This window comes from Culex quinquefasciatus, chromosome 2, assembly GCF_015732765.1.
Source record: "Culex quinquefasciatus strain JHB chromosome 2, VPISU_Cqui_1.0_pri_paternal, whole genome shotgun sequence".
Taxonomy (NCBI): domain Eukaryota; kingdom Metazoa; phylum Arthropoda; class Insecta; order Diptera; family Culicidae; genus Culex; species Culex quinquefasciatus.
In genome coordinates this window covers 221,478,804-221,502,335 of record NC_051862.1, presented here as the reverse complement: position 1 = coordinate 221,502,335, position 23,532 = coordinate 221,478,804, and the positions used below count along the sequence as shown (strand labels likewise).

The window sequence follows — 23,532 nt, the reverse complement described above, 5'->3', positions numbered from 1 at the left end:
TGAACTGGAAGTGTGCAGCATGAAGCGCTAGTAAAGTGAACGGAAATTACAGTTTTTGTACGGCTTCTTACAATTGTTGTTTTGTAAATATTAGGTTTCTAGCACTAGGACACTCATACTGGTACTTGAGCGTAGAGTAGACAGAAGGAGGCGCGCGCGCCGAGGTTCAGTGAATTGGGTAAAGCAACTTTTAGTCAGTTGATTTTCTCGGCTGGGCAAAACTTGTTTACTAGCAGCATTTATGTATACTTGTTTAGTATTTTGGTAATGAAAGTAAATTTTGGGTTCTAAAAAGCACAGAAAATCTGCGGGAAAGGGAAATTAGCGACAACAATTTTGCCGGGCTAGAAAATGTCTAGACACTCTGTGATTTACATTATATTAACCATATTATATTTAAGAAAGAGAGTAACAAACAAACTTGTGGTACGCGTATATCAAATAGTCGTATTGTATGTCTTAATCGAGAACAGAAAGGAATTTTGACTAGCATTACCTAGAACTGATTACAGCTCTCGTGAGCCTACCTTTAACCCCCGCACTGAAAACAAATTGAAACCGAAATCAAAGCTTCGTCGTAATGTCACAGTGCTTAAACTGAACCTTTCCCACTTAACTTAAAAGGGCGCGATTTTAAACAAAAAAAAACTAGAAAACACAAATTACGTTAACAGAGCAGTTAAAAAAGTACAACGAAAAAAAAATCGCATTACAAATAGCAAACAGACAAATACCGAAGAAAGTTGTGCCAAGATTTAGAAGCGTAGTAGCGGAGGTCTGACCTATCTCAACGGCGGCAAAGCCGGCTGACAGTTGACAAAGTGGCGCTGGACGACCGCCAACGTGCGGTCAATGGCCGGCGGCGTTGTCGTTGGGAAGATGAAAAAAAAAAACGCGCAATTTGAACACGTACTAAAAATGCTAAAGATAGTTTGATGATGGGAAAGGGCGTTTTACACTGAGAGAGATAGAGGGAAAAAAGATATGAAAAAGCGATAAAAAAATAAACACAAATAATTTTATTTATCAAGTTACAAGTGAATTGTACCATTTGAAAAAAGCGTAGATTGTAAGGATAAAATTATACAAAAAAGGTAAAGAATACCTGAAAAAACATACATGCAGATACGTAATGCTTGAAAAAAAAAAAAAAAAAACACTGAATCGGATATTTCCTTTCAAATCGATGAAAAGAAACAAATATTGAGTTGTTTATTTTATGAAATATATAACAATAAAGATAAAAATTATGAGCACACCCTACAATATCTATTATTCCAGAGAAAATCGTCCACATAATTGAATCAATTTTCATAACACTAAACACAATCATCATGACAACAATGAACCGTTTGGTAGGGTATGTCCACGTATCCCGTACAGGAAAATGTGATCTGATCACAGAATCCGCCGCTTTAGATTTTGTACAGTCCAGACTCGATTATCCAAAGTTTCGATTATCCGAAGTGAAATTTTGCCAAGGCCTTCGGATGATCGAGTCTGGACTGTAATACATTTTCGGGTTTTCTTAGATGCACAGTAATTACTTATATTGACAAGAAAATGCTTGGTACGTTATCTGGCCACAAGACTTTCCGGAAAGCTTTCATCGGACGAAAACAAGATTACCTCGGAATTTTGGAAAAAATGCACAGTATCCCGACATTCAGGAAATTGAATAAAAATTCTAATATTTAATTTTCAAAAATTCCAAAACTTCTAAAGTTACGGAAAAATTCCTAGTATCAAAAATTCCAGAAAAGTGGAGATTTAAGGAAAAAAGTCAGAAAAATCCAAATGTAAAAAAGAATCCAAAACTAAAAACAAATAAAATTCAAAAAATGGAAAACAATTAAAACATTTCTAAAATTTCCACAATTTTCAACAATACTACAAATTCCATAAATTCTAAACAGCAAAAATACATACAATCTCCCAACATACCGGAAATTGAAAAAAACGTAACATTTTGAAAAATTCCAAAACTTCCAAAGTTACGAAATAATATAGAAATTCCAAAAATCGCCAATAGGGCGTCCAATTTTCCCGGGATTTAAATTTTCCGGGAAACGAGAAAAATATTTTGTAAATTTCGGGAATTTCGGTGAAAAAAATGCGTAACCGGAAAAGAAGGTGTGAATGCCTGCCACGAACACACAAAAAGTGTTCTAGCGTGTTTCTCGTACTGACTCAGAGCAAGGGTGAGATGGTGCATAAGATCGGTCAAGGCGAATTGCGAATTTCGGGAATTCCGGGAAATTTTTGAAACAGTCATGGAATCTTTGGGAGGGTTCTTTTATTACGTAACGCAAAATTTGGGATTTGATTCAATATTTATAAGAATCAAAATTTCCGGGAGTCTCGAGCAAATTTCCCGGGAATCGAGAGGTCAAAAAATGACCGATTTTCCGGGAATTCCCGCTCGTCATCTTTTGGTCAAATATATCATTCATATTATATTATTTATTGTTCCACGAAAAACTTCACTTCTCTTGTTTTATGTTTTTCTTGTTTTATTTTTAGTATTTTAATTTGCGTTTATCTTGTTTAGTCTATGTTTGTGTCCATGGCCTATTATACAACCTAATATAATTACGTTTTTACAGTCACTTTTGTATCTTTTGCTTGTTTGTCACATTTTCTGCTATAGAATGGAACCATTATCATTGAAATTGTAAAAAAAAATGCGTAGAGTCATAGTCTAGGACACTACAAAAATTACTGCATACTTCTTATTACTTACAGTATAGGAAATGTTAGAAAAAACACACTGCCTAAGTTGACCCCTTAAAAATGACGTTTTTAAAACCATTGACAAAGTCACATAAAACAAGTTAAACTTTCAAGAGTTCTTCTTTCCAATGCTTTTTAAAGATCAAAAATTGGTTGTAAAATAGATTTTTGGCGAATTTTTATATCGAAGCCCGTCTAGAGGCGGGGTTAGGTTGTAGAGGGTTAAGGTGTATTCATATTCATAAGAAATTGGATGGATATCGACATGAATCCATCGATTTTCAGCTTCTTTTCAGGAGAATCCTATGAAATCGAAAATAAAGTTGCGAATATCAGACTTGCCAATTTTTTTGTCTTAATTTTCTCGGAAAATACACCGTGCCTTATGCAGAATTTTCAGCTCACTTCGCTGAACTGCTCAGAACATTAGAAAGTGTTGCCAGATTTGCAATATCTTCCCGGCAAGTGTTTTTTTTAAATAAAAATAAAAATAAAGGTAGTGCATTTCGGATTACAAAGAATAACAAATTTCAGTTGGTTTCAAAGATTTTTATTGCTATGTTCTTCTTGCTGATATGATTTATAATACGGTTCACGGAGCAAAGTGAGACGGGGGGGGAGGTCGGGATCAGGAATGATGTTGGATTATTCCAGGGGGGGAGGGGGTTTGTTTTTTTCCGCAAGCTGGCTAGGGGTTTTTGCTTTAGCGTGTAATTTGTTTTTTTTGTTTCGTAAAGATTTTGATGAGTTTTTTTTTCGTTCTTCGTTTCGCAGTGATAGAGAGAGGATTATTGTTTCGTTTGTCTTTGTTTTTTGGAACTTTAGATAGTTTGGCAACTCGCACTTTTTTTTATGTTTTTAAGGGTGTGTTTGTCTTTTTTTTTACTTTACTCTTATCAAGCTCGGAACTTGTGTGGGTGTGTTGTGTGGGCATTTCGATGGGGTTGATTTGTGGAACTTCTATTTTGCGTTACAGAGTGATTTCAAACAGTTCTAAAGAACGATTTAAGTGAGCAATAGCTATTAGTTTTGGGGTTTTTTCGGAAATAAAGGGATCGAACCTGTATTTGACTTCGTTTTTTTAAGTCGTGTTGCTGGAACTATTTATCAGTGTTTGGATGTGGTTTGGACCCGAAAAATTAAATCTATTGTTGTAGATAGCGCTATATATGTTTGTTTCAATGGATTCTATTGTGTTTATGATAGTTTTTTTGTTTATATTTTTCTGCTCTCACTTTTTAACGTTAAAGTTTGAATGTGTTTGTTTGTGTCTGATGTTGTTAAAATCTTTAAAACATTTCGTGGTAACATTTTTTTGTTTATCTCTTAGTTGATTTTGAATATCCAGCTTCGATTTTTTGTTTGCTTTATCATTAATTGTTTGTGAGAGTATGGGAATACTCAGAATTGTACCATTTCTCACCTAGCGTTGACATAAAAAGTGTCTTAAGTTATTAGAAAAAGCTGTCTTGCAAACAATTCTTAACCAACTTATGTGCACATCAGTTCTATATATTTCATATAATATATCGCTCGCTTTTTAGCTTCATTAACGCAAGATACAAATGCAAGAAATGAAGTTTATTTTTTCTTTTTTTTGTTGTTCGTCAAGATTTAGAGAGACGCAAACGATGGAGCGATAAAGTAATTGATCTCATTTTGGGACGGCTTAAGGTTGTCTGTGTATGTTTATTTATCATGGATTAATTCCTCCCTAATTTTTTAAAAGTGTTATCAGGAAGTTATGTTTGCTTACTGCTTAAAGAGGCCAGCATAAACTGCGTTGGGGAAAAGGGGGGAAAAAGCTTCGAGGCAACTCCATTAATGCTCTGCGATGCTGGGAATGATTGTTGAATTGAGGATGGCTTGTTTTTTTCGTTTTGTTGTTGTTTTTGTTTGAAAAATGTGAGATTTGTTGTATCATTGTTTGATGAAGTGGTTTAATTTTGGCATATTATATCGGCGAGATTTGCTCCCGATCCACACTATACATAACATTTGACTTTGTTCAAGTTTCTGTTTTTGCTGGATGTCTAACTTATTTTCCTCATTTTTATTGAATAGACTCATCAAAATCATAACAATCATGATACCGCGCGAGTAGTATTCATCCTCTCTGTCTAATATGTACGTTTTTTTTTACTTATTATCCCGTTTTGTGTTCATCTCGAAACTCGATCACGAAAACTTATGCGTACGTACGTCGGAGTATGGGTGTGTGTCTGTGTTTGATTTTGTATTTTTGGGTGGACTTGACTTTCAAAAAACGACTCTATTAAGGACTAGATTTACAGCTATTTCAGGCTTATCCGATTAAAGATCGCTCGATTTCTCCATTTATCATTTATTTTATTGTTTGAAAACTGTGTTTTTTTTACTGTAATTGATTGACTTTTCTTCTTTATTTGTTTTTCGTTTTGGAAATCGTTACTTATTTTAAGCTTGCTCTGGTTTGAATTTTTTAATGTCTTGCTTTTGAGAAAGATGTCTAAGAAAGTAAAGAATGTGTGAGTTTGTTGATTTCGTTCGTTAAATTGATTCTGAGTCTAAGATTTCCGCTAGAGTGAATTGTACTTGAGAGATTAATGGGAGATTGGTTCGTAGCCATCGAGATTAGATTGGATCTTTCGATAGTCATTTTGGAATGAGCTTGTTCTAGAAATATTGAAATTTGGCAAACTTTTGCTTCTTTTTTCCAGTCTACTCTTTTTTTTTGGATTTGGGAATTCTCTGAGACTTTGAATAACAATTCAATTTTCTGTTAGAAGTGATATTTTAAACTTAAATTTATACACCTTTGAAAACAGTCAGGTCCATAAGTGCATTTTGAAGTACCTAACAATCTTGATAATCTCAACAAAAAATCTTTTTTCACGAAGTGTGAAAATTGTATAAAACATTTCCATTCAATCCAAATCAACTGCTGAAATTGCATAAAGTTTTTTTTACGTACCAATGATGGCCATTTTGGTCACTGAGAAAGTTCTCCTGAAACCTTAAGTGAAAATCCATTCAAAGGATTCTGAGAAATGATTGAAAAAAATATTTCGGAGTTTGTTACATTAACCCTTCAATGCCCAAATTATTTTTCCGATTTTTAATTTTTTTCCCGAATTCAGGAGGTAGGTTGAGCAGCTTTTGCTGTATTAATAAAAATATTTTCCTGTATAATGTATTTCTTGTTCCATTTTTGGAGTTTTTATTTGAATTTATCTTGTTAAGTTTATGTTTGTTTTTGATATTTTTTTGCTTATTCTACCATCTCCTATCCTTTGAAGTTCATGGTCATTCATGTTCATGTTTTTACAGTAACTTTTTCGATTGTTTGCATATTTTTCACGTTTTCTATTGAAAAAAGCCGTAGAGGCATATTCTGGAACATAACAAAAATTACTGCTTACTTTTTTTACATAAAATATTCACACTGAAAAAACATTGGCAAAGTCACATAAAACAAGTCAAACTTCCAACCCTGGAATTTTTCAAAAATTTGAGGAGTTCTTTTTCCAATGCTTTTTTTTTCTTTCATAAATGAACGCAATTTTAAAATCAACGGCAATTTTTCCAGCATCTTAGATTTCAGTTTGGATGCCATTCAATTACTCGAATTTTTAGTTTTGAGTAGAAATCTTAACATAGAGACAACCAAGACCTATGGTTTTCAAGGGCATCTTCTCGTTTTCAGATTTATTTATTTTATTCATCAAATATGGCCGTTACAAACATTTTTCAAAGTTTATGTCACCCCTCCCCTTCAAAAGCGGTCCAAAAAAATCAGCGGGCAATACAATATTTTTTTCAAAAAAAAAAATCAAATTTTAATGGAAATAGATGTCTTATCAACTGAAAACAAATTAAAAAGCATTTTGGGATCGATCAAAAATATTTTGAATTTTTGTGAAATTCCGTTTGCACAGTATTGCAAAAAGTTTTTTTTTGGCTTAAAAAATAAGTTCATCAATACTTCGATGTTCTGAAATCTAATGATTGCAATGCAACTGGGGATGTGTAAAATGCATTTTAAAACTCTTTTTTCATTATAATGTTTATACCATGGCTTGTTATTTTTTGCTACTTTGGCCAGAGTTGAGGGACATAATAAACTTCAAAAAATGTTTGGTACAGCCTAATTTATAAAAGTCCAATGTGGAATAACTTATAAAATCACACGATTCTTGAAAAAACCCATTTCATCCAAATTTTAAAAAAGAGCGAAAGAACCGTTCAAAAGAGCGGCTCTTTTTAAAGAGCGAACGAAAATGAGCGGCTCCTAAAAAGAGCGGTTTTGCCCACCTCTATTTCAGACTCCTGTTTATGGATTTTCACTATTTTGGATCTGAAATTGGTTCAGCCGATCCGGAGATATGACTACTTGGACTAGTTAATCAAAGGTATAATCTTAATACTGGATAATTCGCTTTTTATGTTAAGTTTTTATTAGATTAGAATTAGATTAGAATCTAAGAAAAATTAGATCTTGAAATTATAACTTTAATGCGTCAATTTAGTATATTTTCTGTTTTGTAGGAAGGCGTAGTCAATTTATTTAATTTATAAGTAATTAGATTTAAGTTTTTGTGAAAATTTCAAAATACTGGCCAGGAATAACCAAAATAGGCCATATTAATAAAATGTTAAAATTACGATTAGATCAACAAAGGTAGATCTTAATTGTTCCGAAGAACAACAGTACTACAAAATACAAACTAGACAAGCTTCACGAGTTTTCAGTACTTATATCTAGAAACAGGGTTGCCAGATCTTCGTCATTTCTGATTAATTAAAAAAATCTTCAAGATAATTATCTGCAGATTGGTATTAAGATAATTCCAAAAATCGCTTTCAAGCAAATTTATGACATTTGGTCTTGAAATCTTACATAAAGATTATTCAGGTATGTGCTCATAACTCAAGACAGAGTTGCCAGTTCTTCAATATCTGACTACGAAAAAAAAAAACATTTTTCGAAGCGACCTCCGCTGATCCAACCTAATCGAGAGTGCGAACCAATCGTTAAAGTCCTAGTTCCGGTAGTTAGTTATTGCAGTGTTTCGTGGTAAAATTGAGCTACCTTTTAAGTTTTCATTATTACGCCCCTTTTTAGTGAACATCAACGACGACGACGCGTCACGACGCGTTGGTTACTGGAATTTCGCTAGTTTTTTTTGTTGGTTGCTAGCTTGTAATTTATAGAGAATATTTGACTAAAAATTCCCTAAAAGACCTGTATGTTTCTCGTGTGACTGTGTGAGTGTGGGTGATTTTTTTTCGTTTCCTCTTTTTTTTTTCTTCTGTAGAGCGGAACACTTTTTTTCATTCTGTTTTTTGGATCTTTTTTTCTTGTTTAAATTGTTAATATTTGCTAAAATTAGATTTGATTCTCTATTTTCTTCATTTCCCTAGACTAGTACCTCATATTGAACAGAATTAAAATCGGTAGAAAAATAGTTTACAGAGTTACTATATTATCACAACATTTGTTCCGACTCAGTTGGTGAGATGGGCGAAAGCTCCATGCCCTCGAGCAGGGGCGTCTTCTCCTCGTTGCCGCTGCCGAAGCCACTCCCCGCTTCACTTCCGGTGCCGGTGCCGCCCTCGTCCAGATACTTGCGCACGTCCGAGGCGCTCCGCCGGCCGCCGAGCAGGGGTGACTTGAGCAGCGAGTCCGTAACGCTGCTGCTGTCCTGATCGCTCGTGTCGTCCGTCGAGGAGCTCTCCAGCTTGCGGGCTTCGATTTCGGTCGAGTTCGAGCAGCTGGTCGTCGTTGGCTCGGAAAAGTCCTCCAGCGAGATGCTGTCCAGGATGGTGCTGTGCTTGAACTTGGCCAGGCTGAACTGCTGCTGGCGGTCGGCGCGAGTTCCTCGGGATGAGGGGGGCGTGGGATTGCTGGCGACGACGACCGGTTCCGGCGTCAGGATGAACCGTTCGACTTCGACGGCGCTTCCGGTGCTCGTGGGCAGTTCGTGGGTTGAGCTGCCGTGGCTGAGGAGTCGGTCGATCTCGCTCTGGGTCGTCGACGATGGAGACATGTTGAAGGAAGTTTCAAACAGACATTCGTTCGATTTGATCAGTTTGTTCCGCCACTGGCAGACTCGGTCCCGCGACGAGCCGGCAATGCTTTGGAGGTTCTGGAACGAGGCGTTCTTCTTCTTCTTCGTGAGTTGATTGTATTGAGCGGGTGGCATTAGCTGCTTGGGGGACGTCGGTGTCAACAGCGGTGGTAACGAGAGTTGATGCTGCAACGACGGCGACGATGGGGACGCTTGACGTTGCTGCTTGAGTTGTTGGCTGAGTCGGCTGCTGACGCTGGTCGAGCGGGTCGTGTCGATGGGCATGAAGGCGGAGTCGATGCGGCGTTCCTCCTCGAACGACCGGAATATCTTGCGGCTGCTGTTCTTGATGGACTTTTGCGCCACCCGGGACGAGTAGGACATGTCCTCGAACGACGACACGCGATACTTTTGCGAAAACACCTCCGTCGTGGCACATTTCCGCAGCGGAGACGAGGTGTAGCACAGCGACGTGTTGGTCGTCGACGAGGAGTGATTGTTGATGATCAGCTTCGGCGGCTCTAGGTACCGTGACGACGCGGAGTGATTCGGCGAAATGTCTCGCGATGACGAGGCGTGCGCGTGGTGATCGTGACACGGTGACGATCCCGCCGAATCGATGTACTTCAGCCCCGCCATCGTGGTGGCGATCGATTCCGGAACTTGCGGCGCAGCAGAAGTTGAAGCAGCCCCCTCCACCAGCAGATCCTCGACGCCCTCGTCGATCGGCGAGTTCATCGAGGCGAAGCTGCTCAGCTTAAAGCTGGACGCACGGGACGACTCGCCGTCGGTCATCGAACCAAAGGCGGAGTCCTGCGACGGGTTGCTCAGCCCGAGGATCATCCCACGCCGGCTGTACTCCATGCGGCGCGATTTGAGATTTTTGAACGCGGACGACGGATTCAGCTGCTGCAGCTGTATCGACCCAGTGGACGACGACGTCGAGCCCTGCGACTCGATCGAATCTATACGAATGATTGTGTTGTTGTTACTATTGCTGTTATCGTCCGACGACTGTACAACGTTATTGTCACAGTAATGTATCGGCGAGGCCAACGGGTCGTAATGGGCGGGATCGTCGATGCGGGCTGATGCTATAACTATTTCATCTAACAGATCTTCGGAATCACTACTAGACAGATCGGAGGATTCTACGTCACTATAGTTTTTTTGATTTGTATTTTTTTTTATGATGTTGTCGATTGGTGGTTGTGGTGTTGGTGGTAACAAACAATGAAAAGAGAAATAGAAAAAAGAAAAAAAAAAACACAACATAAGCTGATTTTGTCACCCGGTACTTGCTCACCACACACACTCGAGAAGGGGTCTGAAATTGTTAGCATATATATCAAACTACGTTACGTTCTGTTAATCACTGAGAAGGGGTGAAATATACACAGAGATGAGGGGATGATGCTGTTACTTTTTATAGTGATGGTATGATTGTGGAGGCAAAGCTAATCTACGATATACTAACAGATAGATATGCTATGAAGTGATAGAGGAAAATACATAAGTGTACACAAAGCTAAGGATGGCTATTAACGGGGTTCAAATTCGGACTCAATTCTAGAGTTTTTTTAATGGTCCAATAAAGTTTAAAGAACTCAAAAATTTATTTTTTTTCAATAAGGGTTGAAGATTAAAGAGAATTAATTTCCTTTTAAGCTGTCAGAAAGTCTAAATTTGAACCACGATACTATTATAACTTTTGGAGATGATGATAAATGGAGCTTTTGATTTGTATAAGCTACAACACTAATATTTGGTGATTCTTGGAATGACTACAATCTAAACAGTTGAATACGTCATGAATATTAACAAAAATTGGTTTGAAGATGATGTTATGCGAAATCAGACAAAAAATCGTCGATTGCTTTAGATATCTGGCATGATTGTACTATACTTTGTACTGAGCTTCACTAATATCTCTGTACCTTCATTATACGAAAATAGTTTATAATACGCGCAAATTGACAATGTTTTTCAAATAACTGAAATTTTGCTAAACGATTCAGCAATTGATATTCTCAGATTTGATTAATTTTGACTGATAATTGACTGAAATTTCGATAGATCAGTTTGAAAACAATTGACAGTCAGTGATGATATGCAATCAAAAGTGCTTTTATTTTGCCTGATTCTAATCATGATTTTTGGCAAAAATTTGCAAATTTTAAATTTGTTAAAATGTTATTTTTTTATTTATTCGAATTCCAAATTTTCCATTTTATCTATTCGAATGGCTGAGAAAATTCTCCTTAATTTTTTATTCTTAAATGAAACTGTCGGACAATTAGTTGATTAGTTGCTTCGATAGAAACTTGCTGAAAAAATCTATTCCGATCTTTCTAAAAAAAACCTAATATTTCTAGGTAAAAAATCATATTTAAGGACTTTTCAAACATAAGCTAGATTTTTTTCAAGATTACAAAATTCTTTAAATACTCGTTTTTTTACATTGAAAATCTGACGAATGTTCGCCGAGGGAACATAATTTTATCAATTTTGATTTTTCACAAGTCTGTATCCCAGCAACTCATTGGTCGACATTGAAATTTTTCAAAACGAAAATTAATGAGAATTATCTTAGCTAATCAGGAAATAAAGTACAAAGGTAGACTCTAAAGATATTCCAAGTTTATTGTGTGTAAATTTTAGATTTTTTCAAAAATCATTACTCGGCGGCCAACATTTTTCCCGGCTCAAATATTGCGAGGTTTTGTTCCCTAAATCATATAAAAAATCAAAATTTTAAATAAAGATTTTGAAAAATAGTTTTTTTTGAGAAAAAAAAATGAAAAATCTGCAAAAATGTTCTACCTTTATTTTTCTATCTGAATAGTCCTCATCAATATCTACAGCAGAAGACATCAAATCGATCAGAAAATTCCTTCAAAAGACACAAGTTTTCGAATATTTACCTACAATTTTTGTATGAGACAAAAACTCGCAACTTTTAAGCCATAGAATCACTTCAATTTTTAAATTTTTTTTATATAGAAATCTGGACGAAAACAATCACTTGACTTTTTTTGAATAAATTGTATCATTTCCAAGTTACAGCCATTTTAATGTAAAAATAGGATTTTCTTGAGGTTTTAGAACAGTGTCAATCTTTGTTTTATTCTGAACATATTTTTTCCGAGCAGCTGATAATACTCGCTATAAGTTTTGTTTCTGGACTTTCAAAATCGGACAAGTGCTGGGATACAGCCATGCAAAGAATAAACATTTATAAAATGAAGTGCCTATTGTGTCATCAAATTAGACCTTTTTTTGTTAAGACTAAGCTCGACAGGCATTCGTCAGATTTTCGGTGTTCAAAAGCAAAACATTTGTAAAATTTTCCGTTTTTTTCAGAAAATAATTCCAAAATTTTAAAATTTAGTTCTTTTTAAAATGGTCGAAAAACTAATATTTTAGAGACTTTTCGAACTTAAGAATCTAGCTTATATTTAAAAAAAATGCAATTTTTTTTTCAGTGGGCGAAAATTAATGTTTTGTTTGAAAATACGATAAGGCCGTCGCAAATATTTTTCAAAGCTTATGTCCCCCCCCCCCCCTCCCCCCTTCAAAGTTGGCCTGAATAATCATTGGGCAAAAAAAACATTGTTCGAAAAACTTCAAAATGTTATTTAAATTTAAGGCTTGTGCCTTTTCGAGATATTTAAATTTTAAATTTGCATCTTTTTTACCTTAAAATCGCTGTAACTTTTGACCCTTAAGTCCAAATTGACTTGTCAAGAAATAAAAATGTTTGTTTTTTTTAGAGTTCTAAAAGTGCCCCGAATACCACTTTTCTCTAAAAGTTAACCCTGAATTGCCACGTTCAAAACGGATTTTTGAAGGTTTGCTCAGACGCTTTCTATAAATTTGGTCGTAGAAGGCGTAGATTACGAGATAAAATTTTGGTGTCTTCGACAAAGTTGCTTGGATTGGCAAGCTCAACAAGATTTTCAAAATCACCCTAATAGTGAACCACCCTAATTTCCAACCAAACCAAAAGTTGCCCCCTTCCATATGCAAAAACTCTTCTGAAGACACCAAAGCTCCAAAATTTCATCTTTTTACGGAAAATTCAAATTCATTTTCCACCTAATTTTGCGATCTGGACCACTGTGCAATGTACAGTCCCACGAAAAGTTTTTTTTTTGCGAAAAAAAATCCCGTCAATACCTCGATATTTTCAAAACTAATCATTGGAAAGCAACTGTACCACTATGGGGTTTCAGGCGGCCATAAATCGAAAAACCGACATACTCTAATTATTTTTTTGGTATTTTTTTTCGAAAATAAACATTCTAACTAAGAAAAATCCGGAGTTTGAAAGTTGTAGGTTCAAAATTCACTGAATTGCAGACCTTCAAAGGCAAAAATGGTAAGAAAAAACATGTTTTTTTGACAAAAAAATGATTATTTTTCATAGTTGTACTGTGTAGCTGTTTATGTATTTTTTCCTGCATCATTATATATATTCAGAAAGGTAATTGATTCAACTTTTCAATAACATTTTACAAAACACACTTTTACAGGCTAAAAAAATAATAAAAATCAAAAAAGATGGATTTTTATTCAAAATTTAGTTTTGTTCAGCTTTGTTAATGGAGTACTTTTTTGTGTGCATTTGGGCGATCTGAAAATTTTGCAGCTTAAAATTTGAACCATGTCCTAACTTGTCTCCAAATTTCAAAGTGCACTTATGTGCACTTTTTGAGTTATGCCATTTTGAACATTTTGATTCATGCAAGAAAATTAATGATTTCGCGTATACGCTTGGTTAAAACCACATTATTTACCTGCGGAGGCAGAAATGACGTACCTGCTATGTATGTTTTGGAATTGATTTGATATTCATGACTTTGTTGGTACTTAGGTACGTTTAATAAAATTAGAAATACCTATGCTAAGTATTTAACAGCAACAATTCTTCGAATATTCATATCAGTTAGTTGTTGTGTTCTTTTAAAAATATGGATAATAATACCGTAGTGTCCATGTTCGATGTAACGAAGCACCATTCTGAAAATGTGAAAACTGCTTTCGAGTATATTTGTAAGAATTACAACATTGCAGAACCATCACATGATCAACTCAGGGAAAAACCACAGAGGAAAAACTACGCATATTGTTCTATAGCTTCAAAACGAGGTATACAAAATCCCATAGAAGAAGTTCATATTTTAAGTAATCTAACGACAATCGGTTACATAGTGATTTTGATTTAGAAGAATTTATCGTGGAAAACGTGAATTTTGCAAGTGGATCAACAAAAAACGTGGACGAGAATCCATACAATGTTCCATAAAATAAACCGTCTAAAATTCTAAAACACCGCAAAAATCAAATTTTAATTGGAGGGGGAGGGGCGGGGTCTTCAAAGAGAGGTGGATTTTAACTCAAGAAGAAGGGGAGGGAGATTGAACGGAAATCAGAAACTTTAACATAGCATAAACCGCCATTCCGGGCATCAAATAGACAGAGCAAGAATATTAAAATTCACCACTTTAATGCATGTGGCCTCAAATATATGAAAAAATCGAAAATTGAACTTTTTTTTTGGAAAAATATCAATATTCATTTGTTTTCATTATACTAAGTACAAACAACACAAAAAGTCACAAAAAAAGCAAAAAAAAAATTTTTGGCCGCTCGCTTATATGGAAATACCCCATAGTGTGTACGCCTGTAAAATGCATTTTAAAACAGTTTTTTTTTCATCCAAATGTTAAAAACTAGGCTTGTAATTTATATTTTTATATATTTTTTATTTTTTTTGCAAAAAGTTTTTAAAAATGCATTTTATATCTGCCCAGTTGTTTTGCAATCATTAGTTTTCAAAACAACTAAGTATTGAGAAAAAAATTATTTTTTGCGAAAAATAAAATTTTTGTGGTGCTGTACATTGGAATTTTATCAAAATTCAAAACATTTTTAAACAAGCCCAAACATGCTAAATATGATTATTAATGCAGACAAATGCGTTATAGATTGTTTTAAGTTGTTTTGACTTCTATTTTCATTAAAATTTAGAAGATTTTTGAGTAAATATTTTTTCTGCCCCCTATTTTTCGGACCGATTTTGAAGGGGGGGCGTGACATAAACTTTGAAAAATATTTGCAGCGGCCTTACTTGTCCGAGAAAACATTTTTCCTGAAATTCAAATCAATCTTTTGAGAGCTGGGACACCCTAATGAGTAGTTACAAATTACCATGCGTTTCCATTGAATTGCAGTTGAAACCATGTTTTGGTGGAGACGCATGGTGAATCATTAAAACCCTTATCAAGCAGTAAAAATAGTCATTTCTCCCGATTTATTTTTTCAAAAGATTACCACACACTAGCAGATACAGATTAGTTTGTTGCAAACTCGGTTCAAAGCAGTTAGTTCCTTACCTAAGTATGTTAGCACAACCTAACAGTGTGTGTATGTTTCGCGTCAATCGTAATGGGAAACTTAACACACTCTATTGAAATTGTTCATTTGTTTCCACAGTTTGCTCAGGCCAGTCGAAAATCAAACGCGTCATAATGGTGATAGTTGCTGAAGAAGGTGTTGGTGGTGGTGGTGTGTCAGAAACCGATAAGAGAATGGGTTGAACAACGAGTAACCAAGAAGAAATAAGAGAGAAAGTAAGAAAAAAAAATGATTTTTTTGTTGGTGAGTGATGAATTTTCATGCGATGAGGGATTTGCTTCGGAACACCTATAAAACAGCAAATTATTGGGGGTCAGATTTGTTTTGATTATTAACGCTTTATTGATTGTCCACTACAACATCGATTTTTGGAAAACATGAAGTTTAGGGGGTTGATGATTCGAGCAAAATCTGTAACATTTAGTATTTATCTATTCTAGAGATGATGTTTCGGCGTCATTGTTAGAGTTAAATATTTTATGTATTGAAAGGGAGTTTGAGTATACATTTGAAGTGTTTTTTTGGAAATGGATTCTTGCCTTTATCAAACGAATGTTATGCCAGATAGGACAAATTACGCCAAGTTAATTAGGGATGTTTACCAAAAGTACCAAGCGTCTCCATTAAATCGTTTTCAAAAAATGGAGATTGTGGAGAAGCATGGTTGTTTAAGAGTACTTAAGGGACTAACTTTGTGCAAAAAAAAAGAGAATCTCCCCTGCTAGTCAAGCCACAACTTTTGCTTATCACTGTTTGATGGTGTTTCTGTGCTGATTTTTTTTTGTTTCAAGATAACTTCTAACTATAATGCAACAGGCGTTCAGGCGTACGATGCGAATGCGAAATTAAGTAACAAAAGTGTAAGGACGAACATTGTACTTTGATTAGGTGGAGTAACAAACTTACTTACTTCTCTGAATCGATTGGTTTTTTTTTTGGTGTAAGTGTGTGTGTTGGTATTATTCTCTGAAATAAGCAAAGTGACTATCTCCCTCTCTGAAATGTGAGTGTATTTTTGGGGGGCTTTAATGCTACGAATTTATCAAACTCCTAACATTTTTTTTTGTTTTTCTAAACATTTCAATCTGACATTTATGAGAATAGTTTGGGACAACTTTTTTTTTGGGTCCAAAACCACTTTAATTCACATCTAGCTTCTAGAATTCACAATTTACTGCTAGTTACTTCAACTTGTGGTAACTGCTGCTGCTGCTAGTTAAGGGATGAGCTGCTTGGGGGCGGGGGTGGCCACGCAATCGTTTAATCTTCTGCTTCCGTCGCTGGAAAGTGAGCTTGTGGCGGGCGAGGAAGTCGCTACATGTTTGCTACATGGTTTTCCGCTTGCTTTCCAGGGAAGGTTCACTAGATTCCAGTTTCGTTTTTTTTCAAGAGTTTCCGATAATCATCGCCGTCATCGTTTTGTTTTTTTTGGTGAGGGTGCGAAAATTGGCATAACATCGGATGATAAAGACGAGTTTTGTTGGTGTTATTTTGACGGGTGGGAAAAAAACGAGGGGATTTTTTTTTTGGGAAGAAAATCAGAGAAAGAGAGAGACACACACAGAAAGTCAGTTGGATTTCGGTTTTTCTTTTTGTTTTGCTTGAACAACTCAGGAAGGATACAAATATTCATTTACAGACACAACATTTTGCGAGGAAAGTAGGGGTGGGCGGTGTAATGGCAATAAAATAAAATCGTTTTCGCTCGTTTTTGGACTGCGCCGGAACATAAAAGTGAAAGCGCTGATGCTTTTTTTCGCAACGAAAGCAAATTGCTTTTTTGTTTCTTTTCGAAACATAACAAGAAAAGAAAAACATGAAAGTTGCGTTTGCGAAGAAAAAAAACGGAAAAGTGAAATTGTCTGGGAAAAATTGTGGTGAGGGGTGCTGATTTGTGAAATGCGTATTGTATCTGTGTGTGTGTTTGTGGGTGTGAAACAGAGCTGAGAAGAAGAGTAATTTGCACACGGTCAGACAGGAATTACACACCCGGTTTTCCGCTCACGTGGCGTCGACGGTGGCGTGCACGGCGAGCTGCCCTCGCTGTATGATCCACTTAGTATCGCACCTTGTCGTCTCCGTACGGCGTTCAGCAGGCTCAGCGTCGAGCTACTCAAACCATGTTTAAAGGACTGTGAACGAGAGAGAAAGAGGGGTGGAGGGGAGATGTTTAGTTTAGTAGTAGAGGGTGGTTTGTTCCAATTTGGGCACTTGATGGAGGCGCATGGTTGCTAAGAAAAAGTATAAATTTACATCGCTTATTTCATTTGCATTGAATTTTGTTAATTTTTATGATGTTTAAAAAAGCTTGAAGTTGAAATTATCCAATTTTGGCAATGGTCCAAACAAAACAGCTAATTTATTGATGCTTTGTCCAATTATTTAATTTCATATGTCGCAATGTGGAGCACAAACGAAGTAAAACTCGGTATGCATTTTCACCTTATTTTTTTTGTTAAATACTAAAATTTTCACAATATATCTTATTTTTAAAAATATAAATATTTTCATGATTGTGCAAATCATGCGGATAAAACTAAGCGAATCTTTGTATACATTTTTACTTTATTGGATTGTTGTTTGTTAAATACATATTTTTTGCTACATTACAAACAAATAATATTAAATGTTTAACAATATGTTTTTTAATTGAGTTATTTACAAAAAAATAGAACTATAATTAAGTGAAAATACATGTAAAATGTTGCTTCGATTGATACCCATATTGCAAATTATAAAAATATGAGCGTATTCGAAAAATTAAGAAATTGGTGAACATTGGAGCATTTTACAAAAAAACTTAATAAATTGAAAATGCATTCAAAATTTTGCTTTGTAAGATACCCATAATCGATTCATAATAGAAATTATGAAAATTTAATATTTTCGAAAAATATGGCAAAATTGAGTATTTTACATAAAAACTCTAATAAATTGAAAATTCATTCACAATTTTGCTTCGTTAGATACCCGTAAATGATTCATAATGCGAATGATGAAAATTTGAGTTTTTCGAAATAATTCGGTATTTTGGGAAAACTTGAGTTTTTTACATAACAACTTTAATAAAGTACAAAAATGTGTACATATACAAAATTTTGCTTCGTATGATACTTGTTATAAAAATAAAAATGATAAAAATTATAAAAAATTGAGTAAAATCATTTTATTTGTGAAAATTTTAATATTTTACAATAAAATACCCAAATAAGTGATACAGCATGCAAAATTTTGCTTCTTATCATATCCATATTGCAAAATATGATTTTTTGTAATTTCAAAATATATGGCACCTTGAATTTTTTTTGCTTGAAATTTACTACATTATTTGGAAAAATATACATTTATTGAAAACATTGAAACTTTATCATGATATGGTTGGATTAAGTCAATTTTAGAAAAATAAAAAAAAAGATAAAAAGTCAAAACATATTTTAATTTTTATAATTTTCATTTTGATCTAATTTTTTTTTCAAATTAAAAATCAGTAAAAATAACAATTTTGAAAATTATAAAGTGGGTTTTACCTTACAAACTCCCATGCAAAATTTAAATGCAATGCTCAAACCGCATCCAATCGCTTCCGATTTTTGGGGAGTTGTTACAAGGCCTCAATGCAACAGTAAAAAACGTTGTTCTGAAATATCTACTATGTTGAGCCACCCTAGAGGGCATTGTTTCTGAATTTTGAGAAATTTTATGTCAATATTTTCTGGATTGTTTTTATCAAAATTATCGTGATTTTTAAATGCAGATTTAATAAAAAAATGTTAAAATGTAAAAATTTAAAAACTTACATATTTGTGTTGGAAAGGACACAAGTTTTTTTCAGTTTTTTCAGCACGAGTCTTACATTTATCCAATGAGGCTATGGTGCGTTCATTTGACATGCTTCTGAAACTCCGATCACCTTCAGCATGGCTGCATTCAAATGATTGCTGTCACCACAAAGCAACGCAGGAAGGGGAAAGAGAGGAATAGGAGAGAAAGTCGGGCGGCTGCTTGAGTGTTGGATTCGGCTTTGTTCGTTTCAACTTCGTGTGCGTTCACTGTCGGTAGCTTTGTAATGACGATCACGACAACTGTTTTCTATTCTGGTCGATGATGAATACCGACGAAAGAAATTTTCAAATTGTATTAAAAAGTTGTCAGTGACCGTCAGTCAGCAAAATTGATTTTAACGATATCCATTGATTTGACAGATATCCATGTTGTCTTGAAAAGAATATTAAAAAATAAATTAAATTAAAACAAAATAAAAAACCTGATTTATTATCTTAGAAAGTTATGATCTACTCAGCTAGTGAAATCTAAATTTAGAATTATGTACCCTCCCTGCAAAGGCTTATGAATGAATCTCAGTTGAAAGGTTCTCTAAATCTCTGAATTGCAAATGTTACATCTTGTAGCAGAACTGTTAAATTCTTTTAAAAACAAAATATGAAAATTTAAATAAAAAGCCGTAGTCTCAACATTTGAATGCAAACAGTGTTTTAAAATGCATTTCACACTAATTCAGTTGTTTTGCAATCATTAGTTTTCAAATGATGTAAGATTTGACGAAAACAAAAATTGCAACGAAAAAAAAAAAACTTTTTGCGATACTAATGACTAAAAAATTTCAAAAGTTCAAGAGATTTTTCAATCAATCCAAACCTGCTAAAATGATTCTAAACGCTAGGGAATGAATTTTAAATTGATTTCGGCTTTTTGCACTTAAATTTCCGTTTAAATTTTGAAGTTTTTAGCAAAAAAATTTAAATAAAATTTGTACCAGCCTAGTTGAAAATTGTAAAAAAAAATTGATCTTTTTTCCTAGAAATTTATTTTTTGAATTGTAATTTTGAAACTGACAAACTATGAATAATTAAATGTTTTTAATCATCAACTGAACCATTACAAAAAAAACTTTAGCGTGAGTATTTTCAAACTTCTTTCCCAACCATGCGTCTCCACCAACGCACTCAACCACGATTTGAAGAGTTTGCTGTTTCAAACAGTCAAATATTACACGTACAGGCACACATGTTCCTCGCAGTTCTCTTAAATCGATATTGCGGAATATATCACAAAGGACCAGTTCTTCGACGGTTGGATAGCGCCCATCTGGTGACTCGAATATCATCTGCAGCACGTCGACGACCTACGGAGAAGGGAGAGAAAAGTGACTTTGTGAATCGTTCCAGAACAAACAAAAGGAAAATTGATAACAAAAAAAAAAAAAAAAAAAGAAACGTCAAGTCAGGTCAAAGTGTCACTAGCCCATAAGTCATCTGCCGGTGTGGGTGAGTGGCGGAACGAAACGGATTTTCAAGATCAGAGAGAGGCCAGAACCCCGTGTGAAAATGGTCACCCGGCTTGTCCAGGGTTCGCTGGATTTGATAGGTCGCGCACTGATAACGTCCACCAGTCTGCAAACAGGTGCGTTGTGACGCACAGGGCAAGCGATAATGGGCAGCAGCACAGTGATTCCGCGTAAAGTTTGGCTGATTCTAGATTAAAAAAAAAACGAAACAAGGTCATGGAAACACCAACCTGTGGGTAGCGCTCGAGATCGAGCTGATAGTGGCCCGGGGTCGGCTGGGGCGACGTGAGCTCGTACCCGGCGCACATCTCGAAAAGCAAGTGGCCGAAGCAGACGACGTCGATGTTGTCAATGTCCGGGGCCGAGCGGGACCACACGATGGCGTTGACGCGCGAGTTGAGCCCGAGCAGTCCGTTCTCCAGGCCGGATAATCTGGGCGGAATCGAAAAGATAGAGAGGGAGGACAAAAGTGAATAAATGAGATTATAAATAATGGAATTAGTAGATTAATGGGACGTAAATTGTGTGACGGTGGAAGGGAGGTGCTTAGGGAGAAGGAGGAGGCAAAAAATCAGGATCCGAGATAAAAACAGACTTTGGAAAGCCAGAACCTCGGACGCATTAAGTTTGTAATGGGATTATGGTAGATTGCATCAGAGGATTGGTTTGATTTTTTTTTGCTGCGTTAGCCGGTTCCATGGTTCGTGAATGAAACATTTGCAATCGCTGGCAAAATCAAAATGTAATGGCATCACCATAAATCAATTAGACAACAAGCACGGAACCACGGAACGATAATTAGCACATTGTGAACAAAAATTACCTTAAAAGCGTTTTCTTTTCTCATTGTGTGTAAGGCCGTTGCAAATATTGTTCAAAGTTTATGTCACCCCTTCAAAATTGGTCCAAAAAATCAGGAGGCAAAAACATTTTTTTTTCAAAAAACTTAAAAATTTCAACGAAAATAAAAGTCAAATCAACTGAAAACAATCTAAAACGCTTTTTTCAGAATTGATATTCATATTTCGCATGTTTGGGCTGGATTTAAAATATTTTGAATTTTCATGAAATTCCAATGTACAGCACCGCAAAAACTTTATTTTTGGTAAAAAAATAAATTATTTAGGTATTTTGGAAACTAATGATTGCAAAAATGCATTTTTAAACACTTTTTTCATTCAAATGTTAAAACCGTGGCTCGTAAATTCAATTTTTATTTTTATGGTTTTTGATACTGGATATGAAATTTGACATTTCGGCAGTAGTGGTCACAATCCGGAGTGGCCGGAGGCCCCGGGGATGTTCCGATGGGGGGACATTTGCCGAACCATAAGAGTAGGGGCAATATGGGTATCAAACTTTATGGTAATTATGAATCTAGTGAATCTTGGGAAATTTGGACCAGACAATGTAATCGAAAATTTCAACAACCATCTTGCAAAGTTCTTTGTCATACTGGTCATGTATTACATAACCACCTGCACCTTTTTGGTAAAATGAACCGTTTTCAAGTTAAAGCTACTTTTAGGTATACATTTTAGATTTTTTTAAAGTTTGTTTTAGTTATAATTCTTGAACGAAAAGAAATTTTTAAAGGGCTGAATATTTGTCTCTCTGGATCATTGAAAATCGGGCAATTAGTTTCTGAGATGCATCCTCATATTGAATACGAATCGATGAAAATGAATTTCTCCTAGTGCCACCTAATTTGCCTGTAATTTTTAACTGACGATTGATCCGATTTTCAATGAAATGTTTTTTTTTTCAGTTTTTCTTTAAAAATAGTTTACAAATCTAGCTTTTATTTTGAAAAGGTTCAAAAATAGAGAATTTTTCTTACTTCACATTTGAGACCAAATTACAAGTTTTTTCTTAGAAATATTTGGATCCAAAGTTTAGAAAAAAATTCTCTAGCAAAACATAACTTCTCAATTCTTTTTTTTTGAAAATCGAGATAATTCGCGTGGTTGACAAGCAAACCCCATATTTACGTACATTTTTATTTTAAAGATGGAATTGAACATTGTGACACTGTAAAAATAACGTTTACAAAATATAAGAGTTTTAAAAAGGCTTTTTTTTGTTATAGATGATAATATGACCCGTATAAGTTATTGAAGATTTGAAAATACTTTCCTTCGTTCCTTATTATATGTTCTACGATATTTTACAGTTGAGTATCGAGAAATTGCAGATATTTTGGAAATATTTTCGTAATTTCTTTGTGAAAAAACGTTTTTAGGGGTTGATTTGTGAACAGAGACCAAATTAAATAAAAAAAAATCAAAAATCAAATCGAATTATTCGCTCTGCAGCATTGCCTTGGTGTTCTCGATAGCGAGATTCATACTCGAAACTAGGTGTCCGAAGGCTTGATTGTTGAGGCAATTGCAAACCTCTTTTTACACATTAGCCTCCATCCACCCCGGGATTCGAACTGACGACCTTTGGATTATGAGTCCAACTGCCTAAAAATCACACGAAAATGTCTTTCTATTTATTTTAAAAATATTTTAAAGGAATAGCATTTCTCCTATTATGGTTCAGCCTCTGAAAGCTCCAGTTTTGTTAATATCAATCAATAAACGTCAACCAATAAACGTCTCATTTATCGAATGACGACCTCTCGGTTCGATTTTTAGTGTTAGAAAATGAAACTTTTGGGATTGTCTGCTCTTTTTCATAAAAATGATTTCACATTTCCTCACACAAACTTTAAATTTCAATTCAATTTTCTATATGTTTCATTGGATAAAACACGGCAATGTTTGTGCTTTAGGTGGATTTTTTTCCCCAGCAAAAAGTAATTTTAAAAAGTTTTTGAAAATTCACTTTTCTTTTATCGAATTTGCAATTCAAAAGTATTTTGGTTAGAATTAGTGAAAGTGGACTATTCGCATTTAAGTTCAGTTTTTAAAAAAATCATTTTAGAATGACGAGTCAATTATTGTTTATTACACAAAAAAATGAAATTTCAATGAGATTTTTCAACTTGCACAAATATTTTAACCTTTATTTGTAGCT

The 23,532-nt window shown here is 34.8% G+C and overlaps 1 protein-coding gene across 6 annotated transcripts in view; it reads right to left on the bottom strand.

The window, feature by feature from the left end:
- Positions 1-8,040: 8,040 nt before the first annotated feature.
- Positions 8,041-23,532, bottom strand: part of LOC6054587 (slowpoke-binding protein) — a 57,414-nt gene continuing 41,922 nt past the window's right edge. For 3 of the 6 annotated variants that reach the window (XM_038251940.1, XM_038251939.1, XM_038251941.1), the window contains 4 exons: positions 20,739-20,940; positions 20,221-20,346; positions 17,193-17,335; positions 8,041-9,942 (listed from right to left, as the gene is read on the bottom strand). In XM_038251940.1, coding sequence (XP_038107868.1) covers positions 8,202-9,942; positions 17,193-17,335; positions 20,221-20,346; positions 20,739-20,940 — 2,212 coding nt within the window. In that variant the 3' untranslated portion in view covers positions 8,041-8,201. Of the gene's footprint in view, positions 9,943-15,181; positions 15,330-16,192; positions 16,566-17,192; positions 17,336-20,220; positions 20,347-20,738; positions 20,941-23,532 lie in introns of those variants that run through there. The other 3 variants (XR_005277061.1, XM_038251942.1, XM_038251943.1) reach the window with 3 other exon arrangements.